This window comes from Cebidichthys violaceus, unplaced genomic scaffold (genome assembly GCF_023349555.1).
Source record: "Cebidichthys violaceus isolate CVI_PGR_0920_01 unplaced genomic scaffold, fCebVio1.0.p SCAF_19, whole genome shotgun sequence".
Classification (NCBI taxonomy): domain Eukaryota; kingdom Metazoa; phylum Chordata; class Actinopteri; order Perciformes; family Stichaeidae; genus Cebidichthys; species Cebidichthys violaceus.
In genome coordinates this window covers 4,140,339-4,161,489 of record NW_027176361.1, presented here as the reverse complement: position 1 = coordinate 4,161,489, position 21,151 = coordinate 4,140,339, and the positions used below count along the sequence as shown (strand labels likewise).

Below are 21,151 nucleotides of genomic sequence, written 5' to 3'. Positions count from 1 at the left end.
AAGAAAGTGTCTATAAAATAGGAGACAAAATAAACTCAATAACAAGAAGAAATACATATTTAAACTTATCCTCAGTAAATATATTATATTTTTGAACAAATATATATATATATATATATATATATTGTGTACTTGAGTACTTGAGGCAATAGAACATTTACCAAGAAAAACCTCACTAACAAAAAGTAGATCCACTTTTGAAACTTATTTTAGGCAAGTTATATTAAGAACACCATACAATCACTCAACTTTAATTTTTTTTCGGTTTATTACTTGTTTGTTATATCATCTCAGCATTTAACAAAACACAGCATTGGGAATTAAGTTCTCAATTTGAATCATATATATTCACAAATCAGAGCACATATTTTATGAATGTCAAACAACAACACCACAGCAGCTTTAGGTAGTCAGAGATTAGAGAGGCAAGGCAGAGTAGGTGAGGTAAAAAATCAGATAACACATGAATGAGTTTCCATTTGTGACACTAGAGGGAGGCAACCTGCCTTCAGGTTATTATTGGCCCTGAGGTCAATATTATATTTTTAACTCCACTACGTTTCTCTGACAGCTGTATAGACAGATATATAGTTTTAGGTTTATCAATCCAACATCTGGCTTTATCTTTATCCACAATTAGCTGATAATACTTCTGTACTTTTGCTTCAGCAGGACTTTCCCTTGTAATGGAGTTTACTTAAGTAAGCAATCAGAGCACTTCTTTTATTTTGTACTGCTTTTTGCAATATGTATGAGTTTTTGTTGTTTGTGATATATTGACTGTGTAGAAGTAGCTTGGTGGCCACTTTATTAGGTACACCTGTACAGTGCAATACAATACAACTTCTAAAGTCCCCTTTTACGGTGTCTATAATGTTCAAAGGTTGATATACACTGTCAGAGAGGTGTCAATTAAATGACATGTCTTAGCATTGACTGTATAGATGGTGACGGCGTTGTATTTGATCGCATTTCATTCAGAGGTGTTTCTCATATTCTGTGGGAAGGACACACATGTAAACCACCTCTCAGCATAATGTAGTCCAGTACACCACCTATGAGCTCAGTAATGAACAAATAACTGAAGTTACACAATGCACCGATGACTCTAAAGCATGATATAGAATCAGAGGCCCTGTGTCACCATCTGGATATGATTACTTCATTATTTTAGTCCACGGTATCCTTACATGGAGCATTTTTTTAATTGCAGTTCATTGCAGCAATGAAATCCCCTAAAGGTTTTCAGTAAATAAGTTTAATATTATTCACTTCCAGAACTCCTCTTTTCTGATAAACGTTATGACTTTAGTGAACTGGTGTGTTGACAGGGTGCCATTGGCCACAAATGAGGGGAAAACGATATCATATGTTCATTTTTTTTTTTTTCAGTGGAGTCGAGTGGTGAAGGTTGGAAAGTCCCGTCAGACTTCCAACGTTTGTCTGCTGAGCACAGGACAATAAGCCCAGCGAGCCACAACTCATCAGGGAGCAGGAAGCGGGGATGACAGAGGGTGGGAGAGTTCAGCAGGAGTCTGCAGCCCCCCCTCCCTCCACACACACACACACACACACACACACACACGCACGCACGCACGCACGCACGCACACACACACAATCATACACGTGTTGACGGCTGGTAGTGTGTGTGAGTGCCCGCTATTAGGGAACCTGGAGGAAACAGGTGCCCTCGGCTTCATTGTTTCCACAAAAGCAACCGAAGAAAAACAACAACAAAAAAAAATCTGAAAAAAATGGCGGAACAGATTTGACTGAACAGAAGACGTGATTTATGGGCAGAAAGAGTGTGTTCATGAGAGGAAGGAAGTTCAGGGAGGAGACAGGCTGAAGGAGGGGAGTGTGGCAGAGAGAAACATATGTGGAGTCTTGTCAGCACTTTCACCATTTGTTTCATACGTCAGATATTAAATGAGACACTGAACACCAAAGCTCCAATTCATATAAAATGATTTAATTTAGATTGTACAAAACCACCTTTGTCCAGCAAATGAACTCATACACATACAAACTGTCATATTATTATTCCTTATTCAATTGCTTACAGTCATCTTAATTCAAAATTGTCATGGCAGAAAACAATATATCATTTAACTTCTATACTGACTAGTCCTTTGCCTGCTGGGACTATAAAAGCAGACGTTACTGCATACTTTTTTAAAGAACATGCAGGCCCCAGGCCTCAAGGTTAAGAAAAAAGTTAAATACATATTTAAGAAGAACATTTCCAGCCTTAAAACCAATTTGTTTTTCAATTTAATTTACTTGAATAAAACTCCCACATTCACCACTTCTCCTTCGTAAAACCTGCTTTCTCTTTCATTTAAACCATTCCCATACTCGTACTTCTTCAAAATTCAGTGTCCACTCATCCCAATATGTTACCTCTCTTTCCATGTCTTGTTTCCCTTCTTTCCATCCCTTCACAAACCTTCAAAAACACTTTTTTTTTAACACCATTTCCATCTCTCATGATTCATGATTAGCTCATCCAACAACATGTAACTCTCTCTTCCTCCAAATGGAATCCATTCTATAAAAACAGCTGCTTATAATTTAAAATAATTCACCAAATTTCACATTTTCTTGCAGTTATGATTCAGATGTTTTTCTGATGAATGAGTCGAAGGTCAGACGGCCTTCAGCAGGCCTGCAGAATAGTCTGGTAGGGCTCCGTCAGGACCTTGTAGCGGATCTTGGTGTTGGTGACGGCCCCGTGTTTTTGCCGCAGGTGAAGACGCAGCTGACTCTTGTGGCGGAAGTGCAGGTCACACTTCTCACACTGAAAAGCAAGAGGTCAACGGATGAAATAGCGGCGGTGTATAGTGTGTGTGTGTGTGTGTTTCTTGTGAAATATGCGCCATCGGTCAAACAGACGGCGTGTGTGTGTGTGTGTGTGTCTGACTCACAGTGTAAGGCTTCTCTCCGGTGTGGATGCGCAGATGACTCTTCAGGGTCTGCAGGTGGCGGAAGCGAGTGCCACAGGTGTGACAGGGGTATGGTTTCTCCCCGGTGTGGATCAGAACGTGGGCCCGCAGATGAGCAACCTAACACCAGACCAGAGCAAACAAACAAGGTGAGAAGATTTGTATTGGTAAATGTAATCAGTTTAAGCCCCTCAGACATCACAGATTAACTCCATGAGATCAAATGCAACTCTGGTGTCAGGTACGATATGTCTCATTTATCACCTGACAGGCAACGACAGGACTTTTTATGAGAAAAAGAGGAAACTCTGTCCTCTTAAACCCGTTTCATGCACTTCCTCTCCCCTCAGGCGCTCACATTAAGTTAACCCTCACCTGAACAAATCGCGCACCACAGGTGTCACAGCGGTACGGCTTCTCTCCTGAGTGGATGCGAGAGTGAGTCTTCAGGTTGGCCGGTCGGTTGAACTGGGCGCCGCACACATTGCAGCGGTACGGCTTGTCACCTGCCGGGGGCAAAGGCATTGGTTTTAAATAAAGAAAGAGAATGGAAAAAAAATAAAATAAAATAAAGTAAAGTAAAGTAAAATAAAATAAAATAAAATAAAATAAAATAAAATAAAATAAAATAAAATAAAATAAAACAAAGTAAAATAAAATAAAATAAAACAAAGTAAAATAAAATAAAATAAAATAAAATAAAATAAAATAAAATAAAATAAAATAAAGCCTCACCTGAGCAGACAGTCTTGGTTCCTTGAAGGTTGCCAGAGTAACAGTAAGGCACATAGCCGTTCTCACGCTTGATTGCATGTTGCGCGGCTCCTGGATCAGTGGGGTGCAGGTTTGGGTAAATGGTGCAGGGTGAGACTGAGGAGGCAGACGAAATATACACATGAAAATGTTTCAAAGAGAACATATTGAAGACATAATGTGTTTAAAGTGTAAAATGTCTGCATTTGGCTTTTACCCTGCTTGTGAGTGTGAGGCACTGTTTGGGGATCCACAGAGGGGGGTGGCCCGAGGGGAGGGGCTCGGCCAGAACCCTCGTAGCAGGAGGCCTGCCCCTGTCTGATGAAGAAAGGCTCATTATTTCACAAATGTTTCATTATTTTTCCTCTATCATCCCATAATTGTAATTCTTCCAGTTTAAAAAAAGAGCAAACTTTTGCACATCAGTAGGAGAATACCTAGGGTCGACAATATAGAACAAAAAAAATAGTAACCGGATGAAGGTCTATGTAGTTTTTTCTTTTATAATTCTTCCAGTTTACCTATCAATCTGACCAGGCACTTCTCCAGACCACGCCTCTGTTGCTTTGGGTGTCGAGCCCATCCCGTCGGCGACGGGTGACTCGTGACTTTGTGCCTCCTCCATCTCCTCTTCCTTCACCGTGGTGGCTGCACAGAGAGGGTTGAGGACGATGTACTTGTATTTCTTCCAATTGCATACCTTTGGGTCCGGCGTCGCTTTGATATCGCTCTGGAGAAATAAACAAAATCCAGTCAATTAGTCAGATTTGAATTCAAAACACAACCTCCCTGTGGTAACAGAGACCCCCACTTGGAGACGATGACTCTCTTATGTCTTGTTGCGTTGATATGGAAATTAATTAATTAATCTTCTTTAAAACTTACCACAAGGTTTTTGTTGCAGGTGTTGGATTCCGCTGGAGAGTTTGGGTGGCAGCTGGAGCGGGCGGGGCTGTCTGGAGACGGAGTCGGGGTGCCAATGAGGGGCAACTCAGGCTCTTTCAGCTCCTTTGACCCGGGCTGGCCGGTCAGGAAAGCCCCTGGCTTGAGAGAGCCCCCGACATCCGCAGGGACCCTGCAGCAGAAACAACAAGGAAGTGCTGTAATGAGCTGAACCTGTCAACAGACAAAGGCACACAAACCACAGCAGCAGACATTCTAACTTAGACATTATAACCCACCCACCTTGTTGCCACTGCTGTTGGGAGTAATCTCTGGGGTCCTGGATTGGGCAGGTCCCCTCCTCTGGGGGGTACAGAGGCTACAGACACCCTGGAGTCCAGCTCCAGTTGAGGATGTCTTGCGCTCATTTTCTCCCTGCTGAAAAACAAAGAAGTTGTCAACCACTCAAGCAAAAAGACATGTAAGATTGCACGTTAAAATCACATTGTTTTTTTGCCTGATTCACGATTTAATCTGTCCTGGCCTCACGACAGACGTTCCCTCACCAGTGCAGCTGCATGAAATCCCGGCAGGTGTCGGCCACGTGGTCCATCTGCAGGTAGGCCGCCACGGTGAGCACCCCGGGGACGGTGCTCGGCGTCAGCGGGAGGCGAGAGGTGTACATGAAGTCCAGCAGCAGTGAGACGCTGGAGGGGTCCAAGGTGTCGGGGAGGGACACGGTCATGAGCTCCTCCCCGCTGCCACCGCGGCCCTGAAGCAGCACACGGCGGGAGTACAGCGAGTAGAAGAACCCACTGAGAGGAGAGAGGGGAAAGACAGAAAGATTTAATGTAAGATATGCATTTATTCTGAGTTTCTATTTGGTTCAACTGCAGTGTTATAATTAAGGGAGACATGGTGAAAGGGATAGGAAGAAGAAGACAATGGGTGTCCCAAGAGGAAAGCAGGAAGAGGCGAAGGGAAGACAACAGTTATGAGTCAACCAGAAGAGAGAAAAGATTGTATCTATAAAAGGAAACCAAAGTAAAATATATAACCAATTACAGAAAACCTGCAGACTCCCGCAGAGGGACTATTTTGTGCAGATGCGTTGTCCTTTGCACCAACCTGCAGGCCACGAGCACAGCACAGTGCGCCCGGAGATGTACGTTGCCGACGACCAGGGTGGTGTCAGTGAGGACGTTGCGGTGCCGGAGCTCGTTCAGGTTCAGCAGCACGTCGCTGGAGTGGCGCGTGAACTCCTTCACGTATCCCTCCGCCGGGGCCGAAGACCTCATCTCCTGCCCTCTGTCGACCCAGAATCCTTCCATCATGCTCATCTGTGTCTGTAGAGAAGGCGTTATACATGAAGCAACCAACCAATGCACATCATAGGAATTCACCATGTAGGAATGGGAATTTTGAATATTTTAAATCTTTCTTTTTTTAATTAGAGTGCACAATAATGACCTACCTATTTGTAATTGATAAAATAAATAGACTGGAGTGTCCCAGACACATCTGTTAGGTGAGACCAGCTCCCTACTCGTACCTGCATGAGGAAAAAAAAGAAAGAAACATCCACTCTTTAATATGAATACTTAAGCTTTACTATTCACATTATTGCAGACATCAAGGGCCTTGCAAAATGCAGCTTTTAAGGATTAAACAAGAAAGGACAAAATCACTAACAAAAAAACAAAAAACAGCAGTTAAAGCAAACCCATTAAAAATATAAATATACTGAGAAATTATTTTCCAACTCACCCCGACCAGCAGGGACGAGAACTAACGTGCACCGCGCTGACGTCAAACCCCCGGCTCGGTGTTGAGTCTACAGTCAAAGACGTGGAGCAGGGACTCACCCTCCGTCTCCACTGGCTCTGAGCAGCACTGTAAGGGGGAGGCTGAAGGGAGGCAACTCTTTATAATGTCGTGCAGGAAGCCCCCATACAACCAGGGCTGCTTGTTTCCTCTTTCCTCAATGGCCCACGCGTCCACTGGAAGCAGCGCAGGAAGAGCCCAGGCCCAGGCCCCCGGCTCCAAGTATTTTTAGTGGCCTTATTAGTTTTTGTAAACCCCCATAGCTCTGAGCAAAGTAATGGCAGGAAAGCGTAGTGTGTTTTTGTGCCATGTTGAAAAAATATATATGAGCACCCTTGGGGGGGGAGGCGGTACGTGCCTGGCTATCCAGGGGTAAGCCGTCAGTCTTCCCCCACCAACGCTTTCCTCCCCATCACCCCTCTCCAGGACAGAGGAAGCTGTCTGATAGGAAGCTGGAAGACCAACGTATTGTTGGATAAACAAGCTGTGCCCTCATCATGGAGATTCTGTCTTATCAAGGGACTTTTATTTTTTTATTATTATTCATACAAGACAAGAGTCCTCAAGAAGAAAGTTTTTAAGCATAGGAAGTAAAGAAAATCTGTGTCATTGCTGAGTGGACCAGTTCAGATAAATGGGGCATTAGTAAGGTGCTCCACAACAGTGTCCGGAAGCTTCTGGCTTGCTGCCTGAGAGCAGAGGCGTCGTGTTATGAGGACCAAAGAGGAAGGAAGCGAGGCCAAATTGATCGTTCTAGATGGGAGACACCTTCTCCTGGTGCTGAAAAACAACCTTTACTCCGCCCCGACTGGGAGAAATGCAGCCGACAGATGTGCAGGAACTGCCCTACACACACACACACACACACACACACGCACACGCACGCACACGCACACGCACGCACACGCACGCACACGCACACGCTCACACACTTCTGAATGCATCCTGCAAAGCTGCTCAGAGACATGGATGAAAACGCCTGCACAGGACATCCGTCAATAATAAAGCGAGCAGGAGATAAGGGAGGAGGAATGGAGATGGGGGGGGGGGGGTAATGCAGGGAGGGGTCAAGGGCTCAGAGGCCATCATGAATAACTAAAAAACAAGTGAAAAGTCACCTCATCCTAGGAGCAGGACGGTTAATTGAGGCGCCACGAAAGTGAACTGTGAACTGTGTTTCCTTCACATCAAAGTATTTTACAGAAGGAGACGTTGAAGGAGGAGGAGAGGTTGACTGAGTTCAAGATAAGCACGGCCGGCTCAAGAAGCCAGGATTGCAGGACGAAGCGAGTGGACCTTTCATTGATAAAGAGAAAATTTTAATTTCACAGATAAGATTGAGTATTCAGCTATACCACCGAAGACAAATATGAAATTCTGTAATGAATTTTGAGCTGCAACTTGTGCCGTTCCTTTCTACAACAACAAGTGTAAACAGTGTGAAGTTAGTGGGAACATTTTTATTTTAGAGCAAGGAGACACAATTTACTGATACTAGTTTGGACGTTGGGTGCAAACCTGTGAAAATATATATTTATTTGGACCCAAATCCACTGGAAAATAGTATTAGTTTGCATGGGGTGTGCCGCTTGCGCGCGTGTCCTTGTGCTTTTATTTGTTTGCATGGAGGTGCAATCACTTGTGTGCTTGGCAAAAGCAAAAAAAAAGGAAAACAACGATTAAGAAAACAGAGAGGGAGATGTAGGTCTCGGCTACTTCCAGGCATTGTGAGAGGAACGGATGAGGTGGGGGGGCGGTTGAGGAAAAGTGAGAACATTACTAAACAGGTTTACCAATAGGCGGAAGCCATTGAGTCCATCCCGTTGGCAAGGCTTGGCAACACTCACAGAGACTTCCTGCATGTTACCCCCGTCTGTCAGTGCCCATCAGCAGCCCTGTGCTTCATCAAACGCAGAGCCAGGATCTGTTCACCGTCAAATTTTAAGAGCTTTCTGCAAACTCTTAAATGAAGAACAAATGCACTTCTGTGAGATTTCAAGGGGAAATTAAATATTTCAACGTCTATTTAATTAACTGCTGTCACTCCTCGTCAAACAGAACAAAGGCGGGGATTCCCCGTCTTTTGTGGTTTCCTGGTTGCCTGGACAGAACCGTTTTTTCTGATAATGTACGGGCTGAGGCCATGCTTTGACTTCTAATCCCCCAGTCGGTGCCAAAGATGTTGATGGCTCCCTACAACAATAACAGATCTGCTTCAACGGCCTCTTCCTGTGATCGCGGAGCACTGTGGACATATAAGGGCAAACAGGCACAGGCTGCTGGAAGGAGGAGCAGGAGGAGGAAGCGGGGATATCCCAGGGAGCAGCCTCGAGTGTTTGTCCACGTATTGGCAGAGATCGACGCGGAACAAAATAAATAAATAATAAAGTTATGAAACCCGTCCTTTGAAGAAGGGCCTTAGGGAACGCAGTGGGCCTCCAACATGGTGCTGGGTGGAGTGGGAGGAAGAAGAAGAAGAAGAAGAAGAAGGGGGGGGTAAGTGGGAGAGGGACAATTGACCTAAATCTCATGAACCACAAAATAATTGCGAGCTCCTTTGACCTCCATATTCAGGGTGGTAAACAACCGGGTGGGGAGAAAACATTCACATTGATACCAAACTGTGTGCTCATCCCTCAAAACCCAGAATTAAACAGCCTTAACTATTTATACTACAAACATAAATACAACTTTGACAGCAGTTAGTTAATGCTAAATAAAGTGGCAGTGTATTCTAAAATGTAAAATGGATACATCACATATGCATACATATACATCACAGTTTGTGAACCTTGGTTTTCAGTAAATACATGCATGTATTTATCATAATAACACTATTGCACCTTTCTGTACTCTTTATACAATGTTGTTGTTGTGCTTTAATTTGTATCTTTTTCTATTTTATTCTAACTTTTATTTAAGTGCAATATATTATTTGTACATCATACACCATATATGTATTTATTTCTCTACACATCTTCTTGGGCACAAATATTTCCTTTGGGATGAATATCATTTATTTAACTTTATCTCTAAATAATGATTCACTATAACACTATTGCAGTCATTGTTGCACCCATAAACTTACATATGTCATGTTTTAGTGGGGTTTTTTGTCTTGGATTTTTAGTTTGTATATCCTGGTGTTGAAGAAATTAAATTTTATTTCAGTTGTATTTAGCTTTCTTTAGTCTTATTTCAATATTTGCCAAATATTTGCCAAATTGTCTGTCATTTATGGCTATGGGTATTTTATAATAAAAACGTAATAGGCTAGTATTTATATTATTGTCGAGTTTTGTTTGTACTTTTTATTTTTCATAAATTCACGTGACAGACCCCCCACCTCTCTCTCCACACACACACACACACACACACACACACACACACACACACACACACACACACACACACACACACACAGACAGAGCGACAGCAGTTACGTCACACATCGGGAATGCAGTGAGGAGCTGCCGCTGCTGCTAAAGGCCTCAGGATCCGTCACAAAGTAGGTGAACGACGCTAAATCTTAAAGAAAGCCATCTCGGGGTAACTTTCCCTGACCGTTGGGTGTGTACAAGGACCCGTAGATTGTATTTGTACGGCGCGTTTCGGGCGGTAGGAGTCGGTTTAGTTCATTGTTTCCTCCTCGGTTGCTGAAGTTAGCCTGGAGGCAAGGCACGAGCTCGGCTCGAGTTCAAAACAGGATAGCAAACAAGTAAACAACCCTGTTATTAAAGTTAATTATTGCTAATTATCCCTCATTTTGGGTTTGTATATTACTTAAGTGGTGTGTTTTAGACGTGACCCACAAAGGACAGATTTGGACGAACAACTGAGCAGTTAGTGTCTGACGTTATTCATTCGCACGAGAGCTACCGTAACGTTACCGTTAAAAACAACAACAATATCGCCAATATGACGTCTCTGTGTTGTTGTGCCAATTTTACATGGTTCTTGTTTTGTAGATGAGACTGAAGGGAAGAGGAGAGCCACTGTGAAGGTATTGTGAAAGGTAAGAGATGCTAATAGGATGCTAATGTTGATGGGACTGTTTACGGATGTAGTTTTCATCTTAAGTTCCTCATCCATGTTTACTCGGTGGTGAATCGTGTTGTCTTCCTGGTATTTAGTTAAATTTAACTCGCTCACGTCGCTACATTTAGATACATTGTGTCAAATATGTTAAGCTAACCAGAGCATCTTGCCTTCAAAATAAAAGAGTGGAATTTGTTATAGAATAACTGTGTGTGTTTAACTTAGAAACGGAATAACGTGCATTCAATTTTAATTGTATACCATTTATTTCAGCTGCGTTGGCTTTATTTTTTTTAAATATTGTTGTTGTCTGTTCCCGAAACGCTCACGGTATGGCACTTTATTTTTTTAATTTATTTTAAAAACACCGGATGTTGTCTTTGTTTGTTCCCGCGCGCTTGATTCTTGTCACTGTCATCAACTTTTGACATTTCACGAGCAACTAGGAATCCAGGGAGAGGTCCAGACGAGACAAATGGTGGACAAATGCACAATCTTTGTGTTTTTTTTTTAAAATTACATTTTAATAAAAACCCTCACCACTGACATGAAAACGCAGTGATTAAGCCGTTGCCGTTCATGTCCTGGCCCAGCCGTCCTCGGCTTTGACTGTGTGCTCATCCGGATTCAGAGTACTTGAATCAAGTCGACTGTGGAAGTGTTGGACCCTCTCTCTCCTCCACGTGGTCGCTTTGTAACTTCAGTTCATGCTGATCCTGCATGGTTTAATTGTAACTCCGTGGATAGAAATAATAAAAGTGAAAAAACAAAAGGCTTAAATGTCGTGTTCAAGCATTGTTTCCCCCCCCCCCCCCCCTGTATGTCTACATCATGTTCTCATCCATCATTATAATCCTCTTACCAACAAGGATTTATGACGGCCACACCACCCTCATTCAATCAGTGTGAGTGAGCTGTGAAACTCTCCACTCTGACGACACGCATTCTTTTTGGCTTGTCTATGAACATCTTTCCTTGCCATCTTTTAAAGATCTTACTTTTCTTGTTGTGTCATTTTTGACACTTTCCATACATCCCTGTCATGTATATCAATGTATTTCCTTAAAGATCAGTGAAGGTCCCGAGGTGCAAGTCGGCCCTTTTTGTCGGCTCAGCTGTGAGCTGCAGCGTTGTTATTTATCCTGCAGAGAATACATAATATATTGTTATGAGCCAGGTGTTCACGTGTACACAGACACATGTCATTACGCAACATTTCCTGTCCTGTTTTTGTCGCCGCTTCATTTGGAAATCAATGATACCAGTCTGTGTGTGTGTGTAAACACCCAAAGACAATAACCATTGTGGCGGACAACAGACGAGGGTAGTAACCACAGAGTCGCACCTGTTTGTGTGTCCGTGTAGGAGTTTGTGTGTCCGTGTAGGAGTTTGTGTGCTGCAGAGCTTCTGCGTGAGTGTTTGTCTCACTAAGCAAAATAAAAAAAACCACACACACGATTTTAGAGGCCAGTGTCCTGGAAATCCCCGATCCGATCTGAATGGCTGCTCTCTTCCTGCTCCTCAACGCAAAGTCTATTGTTCAATCCGTGTGGAAACAAAATGTGAAGCATCCCCCAGTTTCCATTGGTTACTTATGACACAAACACACACAGCTGTGCTCAAGCAAATTATGGACAGAAGATGGAAATCATGCATACTCGCTCAACTGATAATAGGCAAAGTCCATATTGAGGAATGCATGCATGGTGCAGTCACATTAGAATACAAACTGTATTAATAGGACAACATGAGGGCAACATTTTCCTTTTTTCTCTTTTTTGATGTCAGAAGCCTGCCATGTCCGGTCCCACCTGGCTTCCACCGAGGACTCTGGATAGCCCCGAGCGAGCCGTCCCCCAGATGTCTCACTCCGCTGGCTCAGCAATCTACCGAGCCCCCAACAAGAAGGGGACCTCCGACTTCCGGCCAAAATATGGCCCCTATGACCAGAACGGAGGAGGTGGAGGAGGAGGAGGAGGAGGAGGAGGAGGAGGAGGAGGAGGAGGAGGGATGGCCAACAGGTACATGGCTACTGGACCCACAGGTAAGAAGACCACCAGTCACATCCTGGTGTCACTAATCAGATTCAAATAAATCAATGATAGCATCACTTTATTTACTTTAAAATGTGTTCAGCTTATCCAAACTGGACAAACATTTCCAAGGGTTATTATAACTATTTTTTTATAACTTTAAAGATAAAGTTATAACAGTGTATTTCAATGCCTTCAATCTATACCTGCCCTGTGAAATCGTCTGTTTTCTTTTTGAAGAATTTAGTCATTATTTTGGGGGGGATTTGTTTCTGATAACTGTTCTCTAACCTAAAGGTGGGCCCATTCATCACTCGTCTAGCGATCACTATTACTCCCCTCCTCATGGTCCCAAAGAAGACCGCACCTGGAGCCCTCACATGGACAGCTACGAGCTGATGGTGGGTTCGTTTTTCGTGCGGCCGTTTAAAAATCAACATTTTTAAGTCGAGCAACAGAACAGTTTTCCAACATGTTCCTTTCTGCCGTTAGCACCGCGGTCCTGAAAAGCCGGCGAGCTATCACTCCAAAATCGACGCCGACATCGACTCCCTCACCAGTATGCTCGCCGATCTGGACAGCCACCCGCAGGACACCAGCACACAAGTAGGACAATAAACTGTATTTAAACTAAATGGACACATTATTTGCATTCGTACTTAATTGTGTTCATTTCCTGACTCCCCCACAGCTGTACGACAACGTGCCTTACAACAAGTACCTCTCAGGGGATCACTACAAGCCTGCGCACCAGAGTGCAGGTCCTCCTCCGGGTCGGCCGTCCATGGGCTACCCCCCTCATCCCCAGAGCCAATACCACCCGGCGCCCCGCTACCCCAGCGAGCACCAGCCCCCTCAGTACTCCACCTCCCACCAGCCGGACTACTACTCCCCCTCTCCGACCCCCAAGCCCTACCCTCAGCCCGTCCCGGCCTCCTACACCACGGCCTCGACTCCGACCGGGCCCAGGTTCAGCGTCCAGGTGAAGACGGCTCAGCCCGTCACCTACTCCCAGACGGGGAGGCAGGCCGAGCAGGCCTACACGCCGCCCCCTCCTCGCCAGCACGTGTCCCGGCCCCCTCCCCAGACGAGTCCGCAGGGCTGGTACCCGCCGCATCCCGGCTCGCAGGCGCAGGAGATGCACTCCGAGGTGGTGTACAAGGGGAGCGGCGCAGGACCGGGAGGAAGAGTTATGCAGGTGCCACAGTCCAAGAGAGGGATGGAAAATCACCAAACGGCGTCGGGGGCTGCGCAGAGTCCGGCTTATCAGTCCAGCAAGGTAGAGAGACGCGTATACATCTCTAGCTTTAATTTATTATTTATTATTTATTATTAATTTGTGAGCATTCATTTTACTGACTAAAACATACACACAGTATAGTTTCAGGCTGGGTATTTGACATTTTTGGATACTAGGGGCCAGTATGATAAATGCGTTTTTAAAATAAAATAATACTTTTTCAATACATAACTTTGAGAAATGTCAACAGGCTTTTCTACTAAACTGTTTTCATCCAACAGAAGCAGCCAAATATTTCAAATATTATATATAAGAACACAGGCGCCCATGCAAGAACATAACATTTATATTAATTTATATCTTGAGTAAGTAAACAAAATTATAAATCCGGCCAAACGTTGAATGTACACACCCAGCCCTGAATATCATGAATATCAAATGAACCTTCCTTTTTAAAAGAGTTGGTTATGAAAGGAATGCTTTCTGATCTTTGTTTGTGTCGTCTTTCCTTCCAGCAGGGGATAGCAACAACCAGGCCAGAGGAAGAGTTGGATCGACTTACCAAGAAGCTGGTATATGATATGAACCACCCCCCTGTCGAGGACTATTTTGGTACAGTCCTTACTCGTTACTTGAATGACCTTTATGACACACTAGAATCCTACCTTCTGGCATTTTAAAATAACACACATTTTTAAAATGGCCTTTCAGGCCGCTGCGCCCGGTGCGGCGACAACGTGGTCGGTGACGGCAGCGGCTGCATCGCCATGGAGCAGGTGTTCCACGTGGAGTGTTTCACGTGCATCACCTGCCACGCCCGACTCAGAGGGCAACCCTTCTACGCCCTCGACAAGAAGAGCTACTGTGAGAGCTGTTACATTGTAAGAAAAGCATCCATCTCTCGGTAGTATAAATAGATTTATACGTATATATCCTGGTTTATTGTACACCTGTTTCTACTTTTTTTTTTGTCTAGAGTACGTTAGAGCGCTGTTCAAAGTGCTCCAAGCCCATCCTGGACCGTATCCTGCGGGCCATGGGGAAGGCCTACCACCCTCGCTGTTTCACGTGCGTGGTGTGCAACTGCTGCCTGGACGGCGTGCCGTTCACCGTAGACGCCACCTCTCAGATTCACTGCATCGACGACTTCCACAGGTATGGAAAACACTCAAACGGCGTGATGTTGTTGAGCGAGAAGGGTGCGAAAAAGAAGGTGAATGTCGACGCTTGTTCTCCCCCGACAGGAAGTACGCTCCTCGCTGCTCGGTGTGCGGTGAGCCCATCATGCCCGAACAGGGCCAGGAGGAGACGGTGAGGATCGTGGCTCTGGACCGCAGCTTCCACGTTAACTGTTACATCTGTGAGGTGGGTCGACCGGACAAACATTATACAACACAACATACTGGACACATCAGGACTTTGCCTTTTGACTTAGCGTCTGATTCATGCAACAAATTCTGTCCCCGATTCTGTGTCCCTCAGGAATGTGGTCTCCTGCTGTCCTCTGAAGGGGAGGGTCGAGGCTGCTACCCGCTGGACGGCCACATCTTGTGTAAGAGCTGCAGCGCCTGCCGCATCCAGGACCTCTCAGCCAAAATCTCCACTGACTGCTAACGCCGCTAGCGTCCGACTCATTTTACACACACACACACACACACACACACACACACACACACACACACACACACACTATTGATGGTTGCAGACAGGGTGTGCCCCTGCTTTGACCTGTGAGGTGCTTTTTTTGTTTTTCTTGCTCTTGACTACGACATAAACGTTGCTATAGTTCCCTCTGTTGGTGTCCAGCTGTAATTCTGTTTGCAGAGGAACAGTTTCTGAGTCCCGATGGAGCGAGCACCTTTTTATTCTGATGTCCTACTACATTTACTTTTTTTTTTTTTTTGGTACACAGCTGACCCGTTGTTCAGGTGTAGTTCAGTATTAGTGTGACAGTGGCCTGACCTGCAGGCAGCTTGGGCTCCACTTACCATTTATCGGTACTGCTCAACTATTCGCTTGCACATTATTCTCTTTGTCAAAGACAATGAAAGTATGGAAGGATATCACAGATTAAGACTTAAAAAAAAAAGAGGGTTTTTTTGGCAGAGAGGCATCTTAAATAATTAGGCTTGTCTAAACTATCTCAGCGATGGGACCTGTACATTTGTAAAACACTAAACGTCAAAGTGTCCGAACCGCCTCCAGACAAGCGTATTAAAAGCACATAATGCAACAACTGTGACTGTACATAACAGGCTGGTTTGACGATGAAACTGTCCCCGTGTCGCCTTTAGTGCAGTGAATCTTTGCAGAGACGTAGCCTCATAGCAGGAGAAATGTAGAAGACGAGGAATGTGTAGTTAACCTTACAAACTATTTTTTCTTTTTACTTTAGCTTTTTATGAAACGCTAGTGCAACATTTGCGAGAACAAACCTCTCATCTCAACGTTACAGCATCATGTTTAGTTGTTTAATTGGAGTTCATAACAGGATTGTTGCCATTTTTTTTATTTTATTTTTAATCATCCATGATAACATTTCTGAATGTCTACGAAACACAATCTTTTGTTTAACACTTGTTGTTGGTTTGATACTTGACTGTTACATTGAAGACGATGGTGCAATGAAGTCAGATGCTTTCTTTTGTCTTAGGAAAACAGGGTGTGGGTCACTTGTGCGCTTTGGAAGCACCCTGTCGTTGGAAGTTTGAGCCTTATGTGAAGAACTTTGTGCACGTGTCATTTGGAGGAAGCATGAAACTAAAGTTTTATAGATTTACTTTACAAATACTTTTACACATTGCTGGTTCTTTATATTTGAGAAGATAATAGTGGACATAAATTTGATGTATTTTTACCACACAGACGTTGATTTTGGAATACAGCTTTTTGCTTATTTTATTTTTTTTGTTCACCCTTGCACGAGACTTTGGAGCTTCAGTATTTGTTATGATCGTGTTTTAACCTCCGTCTCTCCGTCCTGATTTTGTGTTTGTTGAACTTAAAGGGCTAGAGAAGCTTTGAAAGCCTTATCTCAAGGATGTCATTCAGTTTCATATCATTTTTTTGAAACCGGGTTTGTCTGTGAATTCTGCCTTTTTTCTTTTATTTTTTATCATGCTAAAACAGTTCCCTTGCGTTTTTCGTCTCTTAATTTATTTACTGCTTTAATCTGCGTTTGATCATCAAGGTTATCATTTCATTAATGCTCATGCCAACCCTTGTGTCATACTCCTCAAATCACATCATTTAGTTTCTCTTTACACTCAAAACCTTTAATATCCTCACTGTGTTCAGTTTGAAATGCTGTGATTTGGAGCTTGTGGATCAAAGCCTGCGGCACAAAGCAGCAGACGTCTGTCCACCGATGACTTCATTCGGAGGAGGAGGAGGAGGAGGAGGAGGAGGGCCACTCTGTACCCAATAAACAGGTTGTTGAAGAAGAAATGGCAGTTACGTTAACGGGAACGCGCGTTGAACACATGGGTGGATTTTCTCCTAATACCGGTTGTAGTAAAAAAATTATTAAAATGTCAACAAGTCAATTGTTTTGTTTGTCACTTTTTATACAAATGCAGTTCAAAACTTAAAGGGACACCACTGATTTTTACACTGAAAATATGCAATTAAGTTGCATTATGGGAAATGTAGGATCCAGTGTTTTGGATATCTCAGACCTAGCTTCAATCCTAATGACTTGTTTGTATTAATCTCTTGTAAGTCTACAAATTTGCCGAAGTGCAATACAAAATCACAGGACTACCCCTTTAAGACACACAAAAAATTAAACGTAGCCTTTTAAATCAGAAAAATGTATTTTAGACACTGTGTACATCCCTTCCAATCTCAAAACATACAACCGTATTACTGCTATTACAACTGGCAAAACACCTGTATGTTTGGCATCTTGCAAAAAATGATCCAGTTACAACAAAGTGAGCAAACACGGGATGAATTTATCCTTAAAAAGTACATTTAAAAACAAAAGTACTCCAGCTATTTCTGTGTGTGTGTGTGTATTAACACGAGGTGAACGTTTTCCAGAAGAAGTTGCGGCAGCCTGCCTTCCGCTCTCTTTGGGTGAGGGGGAGATGTCGCCGCATCACCTCCTCCCTCACTCCCTCCCCCTCCACCTCCAGCTCGGGGAGCATCCCGTTTCCTCTTGCGGCCGTCAGATCCGACACAAACTTCAGCAAGAGCAAGTAAGTGAGATCCTAAAAGGAGGACAGAAAAAGAACTAAATAATATCTCACGTCCCTGATTCCAGCCATTTAAGGATTTGCAATATTTAACCCACTCACCTTGTCGTTTGCCAGGTCTGCTCTCAGTGTCAGCATGTCTCTGCGTGGAGCACCGCTGACCTGCACCAGCAGCACGGAGGAAACCAAGACCACAACAAGAACCTGGACCCGAGAGCCGAGCATCTCCACCTCAAACGGATGAACTCCTGTATCCTCTTTTCAAAAGTCCAAAACTACAGAAAGTGTGACGGTGGAAGAGCTGAACGTTATCACTGTTTGAGTGGGATGTGGTCGAGCTGATAAATAAGCCTCTTCATCTTCAAACCCTCCTCATCCTCACGCCAACAAAAGGAGGTGATTGGTGGAGAGGAACAGCAGTGAGGGAGTGAGGAGGTGTGTGGTGAACAGAAGTGTCATCGGACGGGATAAGGTCATCGTGGACAAACTCCTGTAACACGTCCAAAGGTCTGACCTTAGCAACCAACTAACTTTACATTACGAATATTACACATCAAACCTAAACCAATGACTTTCCGTCAGTGACGATTAGCTGCACCACGCTTCGTAGGTGACCTGAACTCAACGTGAGGCCTTCGTGCTGCGCGGCGTTTTGCTAATGACACAATGTGACTCAAATGTTAATGAGGCTGCTCACCAGTCCGGCCACTCTGCCACCCTTTATGCCGTCACTTTGAGTCAGTGGAGAACAAACATCTAAATGTCAGACTGCAAACAAAAACACTTTATGTAAGTGTTTGTTCGAGAGGTGAAAACTGGTGAAGTATTTGAAAAATACATTTATCACATATAGATGTAATATGTTGCTTCTTTTTCCTTGAACAACAATGCCAGCCAATTCAAACAACAGCATCAACCAATGATGGAAAAAAAAAAAAAAAAAGCATAATTATCGCTCATTCTTTAAATACATATTGACCTTTCCTTCACCACAGGGATGTCACTGATTACTCAGTCTTTAATGGTGACATAACTTGACTTTAAGCAACATTTTCGGAGTAGTGGGGGATCGTCGTGACCGCAGGCGTCCAGCTGTGCCGCTCCGGGCGGAAGGAGAGGGGGGGTCCAACAGCGTGGTGATCTCACAAATCACACCTCCAACGCCTCCACACCTGCGGTTACGTGATTAAAAAAAAAAATAGTGTCAATGTGCCAGCAGTTTGTCAGGGTTAATTAAGCTACTTCACCTATGGTTAACAGGAAGCACTTCCTCCTGCTGATTTGTGCACACAACTCACATAATTCATTCATTTCAGTATTTTATTCTAGGCCCACGCTGGTGAGTCAAACATTTCAACGGGCACGATTCCCCGAGCAGACCGATTACATCACAGCAACATCTTTGCAAAACACACTTTCATTAATGTCATCTGAATGTGAAGAAAGCACATTTGTTTGGGTGTTTTTGAAATAAAAAAAAAAACTGAGATGCTCTGATGAAAAGACATACAGAACATATATACTTTATCTGGTCTTCTGGATCAATGAGGATTATCAGTATTTCACTCTGAGCAGCTCACTCCGGGGACTGCAGAGGAGACCGTCCTTACTGGGCTGTTTGTGTGCTGATTGTAACTACTTTATATACTGTTGGGTAGTATTACTCACAGCAATGTTTCATATTCTACTTAGCTTCAGAAGTAGGAGATATTTCTCAACGTATACTTATGTAGGGGAGTAAAAGTTTGCCTGTGAGATGAAGTCCAGAAGAAGAATAAAGCTGCATAAAATGTAATAATACAATAAAGGCCACCTAAAGGTTAGAAGGTACAGCATGTTTGGTTTCCTCCTTCATATTGCCATTTAATTCAATCTACTTAAAAATAAATAAATTAGATTATTTTTTATTTAAAATAGTCCTACTGTATTATGAAGCAACAACTTGTCATTGAAAGTAACGTTACTCCAAACCAACAATAACACATTTTACCTTAAAAAAAACATTAAAGGTATAATTCGTGGAAAAATATGTGAGAAATAGCCTAGAATAATCTTAGCACTAAACTGTATGCTAAGTGTATTTACATCAGTGACACAGTTCGTCCACTGGGTGTCGCTATAAGACTGTTTTTTTAATATCAACTCCTCACTTCATTCAACACTAAATGCCTCGTGAGTTATCTGTGTTTGTTCCCGCTAATTAACGTTAACGTAAATTACAAGCTGTGTTCATAAAGACGAGGACTAAAGAATACGGAAGTGTGTGCTAATTAGCTTCTGTTTAACACGCGAGTCAGTCGAAATGGCGACTCTTCCAAAGGTAAACACGACTGACAGCTTTCAAAATCGAGGCAAACAACGTTGCATCAACTCAGTCTACGTGTTCGTCTTACAAAAAAAATGAAAATACGTTTCCATATTATGTGTGGGTGAGTTCCAAAGTGAAATATAAACGCATTGTTTAATTGCAGCCTCCTGCACAGACTTTGTGATATATGCCCATGTGACGTTTTAATTAGTTTCACCTGCTGCTCCAGTGCCGACAGGTGAGACCAGTTCAGTAACACAGAGTGGTACCAGAAAGATTAGAGACCTGTGTCGTAATACATAACAGTACACTCCGGAGGGTCCTTCAGGAGACTCCTGGGGGCTCCAGGCAATAAGTGGATATTACTTCAGCCATGCATATGAAATGTTTTCCTTTCAATTTAATATAATACCTGCCCATGTACAGAGCTTTATATGTCAGGGGAAATATTGTTTATCACTGCTTGAGAGCTCCTGTCTAAATATACATGATATGGAAGTCTACAATACAGTGTGGAACAAGATGTAGAAAATACCGTTTGCTACATTCTATTGCTTTCCTTAATACACCATACGCCTGTGTAGAGCAGAGTGATATGGCTATTAGTACAGTTGTACCACAGTAATGTTATTTTTTGTGATAAATATGGTTTTATAATAGGACAAATTGTTCCACAGAAAGTCTTTAATGTTACATTCTTGCCCAGCCCTACTGCATGTATTTGTAATGAAGAAGGTCAAAGGCACGCTGAAACATCTGAATTACCTCATCTCACATGATTTTCAAATTCAAATGACTCTTTACTAAATTTATTTTGGAGTTAGTCTTGAATTGATGCAGTTCTTAATATTTTCAGGAGTGTTTCAGACCAAACTTCTGGCTTTCTGTTGAGCTGTTTTCACTTTGAAGGTATGTTTCTTTATCCTCT

General features: G+C 43.3%; 3 protein-coding genes across 9 annotated transcripts; 1 reads left to right on the top strand and 2 right to left on the bottom strand.

Moving 5' to 3' along the window:
• Positions 1-1,952: 1,952 nt before the first annotated feature.
• Positions 1,953-6,463, bottom strand: bcl6b (BCL6B transcription repressor). The gene is made up of 12 exons (XM_068713868.1): positions 6,349-6,463; positions 6,056-6,133; positions 5,710-5,927; positions 5,148-5,396; positions 4,885-5,019; positions 4,585-4,774; positions 4,221-4,429; positions 3,917-4,017; positions 3,682-3,816; positions 3,322-3,452; positions 2,929-3,066; positions 1,953-2,801 (listed from the first exon to the last, which is right to left on the bottom strand). Exons 3-12 carry the CDS (start codon positions 5,919-5,921, stop codon positions 2,661-2,663), a joined length of 1,641 nt encoding a protein of 546 aa, XP_068569969.1. The 5' UTR covers positions 5,922-5,927; positions 6,056-6,133; positions 6,349-6,463; the 3' UTR covers positions 1,953-2,660.
• A 2,166-nt stretch (positions 6,464-8,629) lies between these two features.
• trip6 (thyroid hormone receptor interactor 6) lies at positions 8,630-17,261 on the top strand. Of its 7 annotated transcripts, none has more exons than XM_068713314.1 (12): positions 8,630-8,901; positions 9,834-9,913; positions 10,374-10,420; positions 12,232-12,487; positions 12,774-12,877; positions 12,969-13,082; positions 13,168-13,755; positions 14,232-14,328; positions 14,428-14,597; positions 14,693-14,871; positions 14,961-15,081; positions 15,199-17,261. In XM_068713314.1, exons 4-12 carry the CDS (start codon positions 12,241-12,243, stop codon positions 15,328-15,330), a joined length of 1,752 nt encoding a protein of 583 aa, XP_068569415.1. In that variant the 5' UTR covers positions 8,630-8,901; positions 9,834-9,913; positions 10,374-10,420; positions 12,232-12,240; the 3' UTR covers positions 15,331-17,261. The 7 variants fall into 7 exon arrangements, with proteins under 7 accessions (XP_068569415.1, XP_068569414.1, XP_068569417.1 ...); XM_068713313.1 differs by having other exon boundaries at positions 9,830-9,913; XM_068713316.1 differs by lacking the exon at positions 9,834-9,913.
• Positions 17,262-18,220, bottom strand: sst5 (somatostatin 5). The gene is made up of 2 exons (XM_068713320.1): positions 18,018-18,220; positions 17,262-17,930 (listed from the first exon to the last, which is right to left on the bottom strand). Exons 1-2 carry the CDS (start codon positions 18,138-18,140, stop codon positions 17,736-17,738), a joined length of 318 nt encoding a protein of 105 aa, XP_068569421.1. The 5' UTR covers positions 18,141-18,220; the 3' UTR covers positions 17,262-17,735.
• Positions 18,221-21,151: the final 2,931 nt, after the last annotated feature.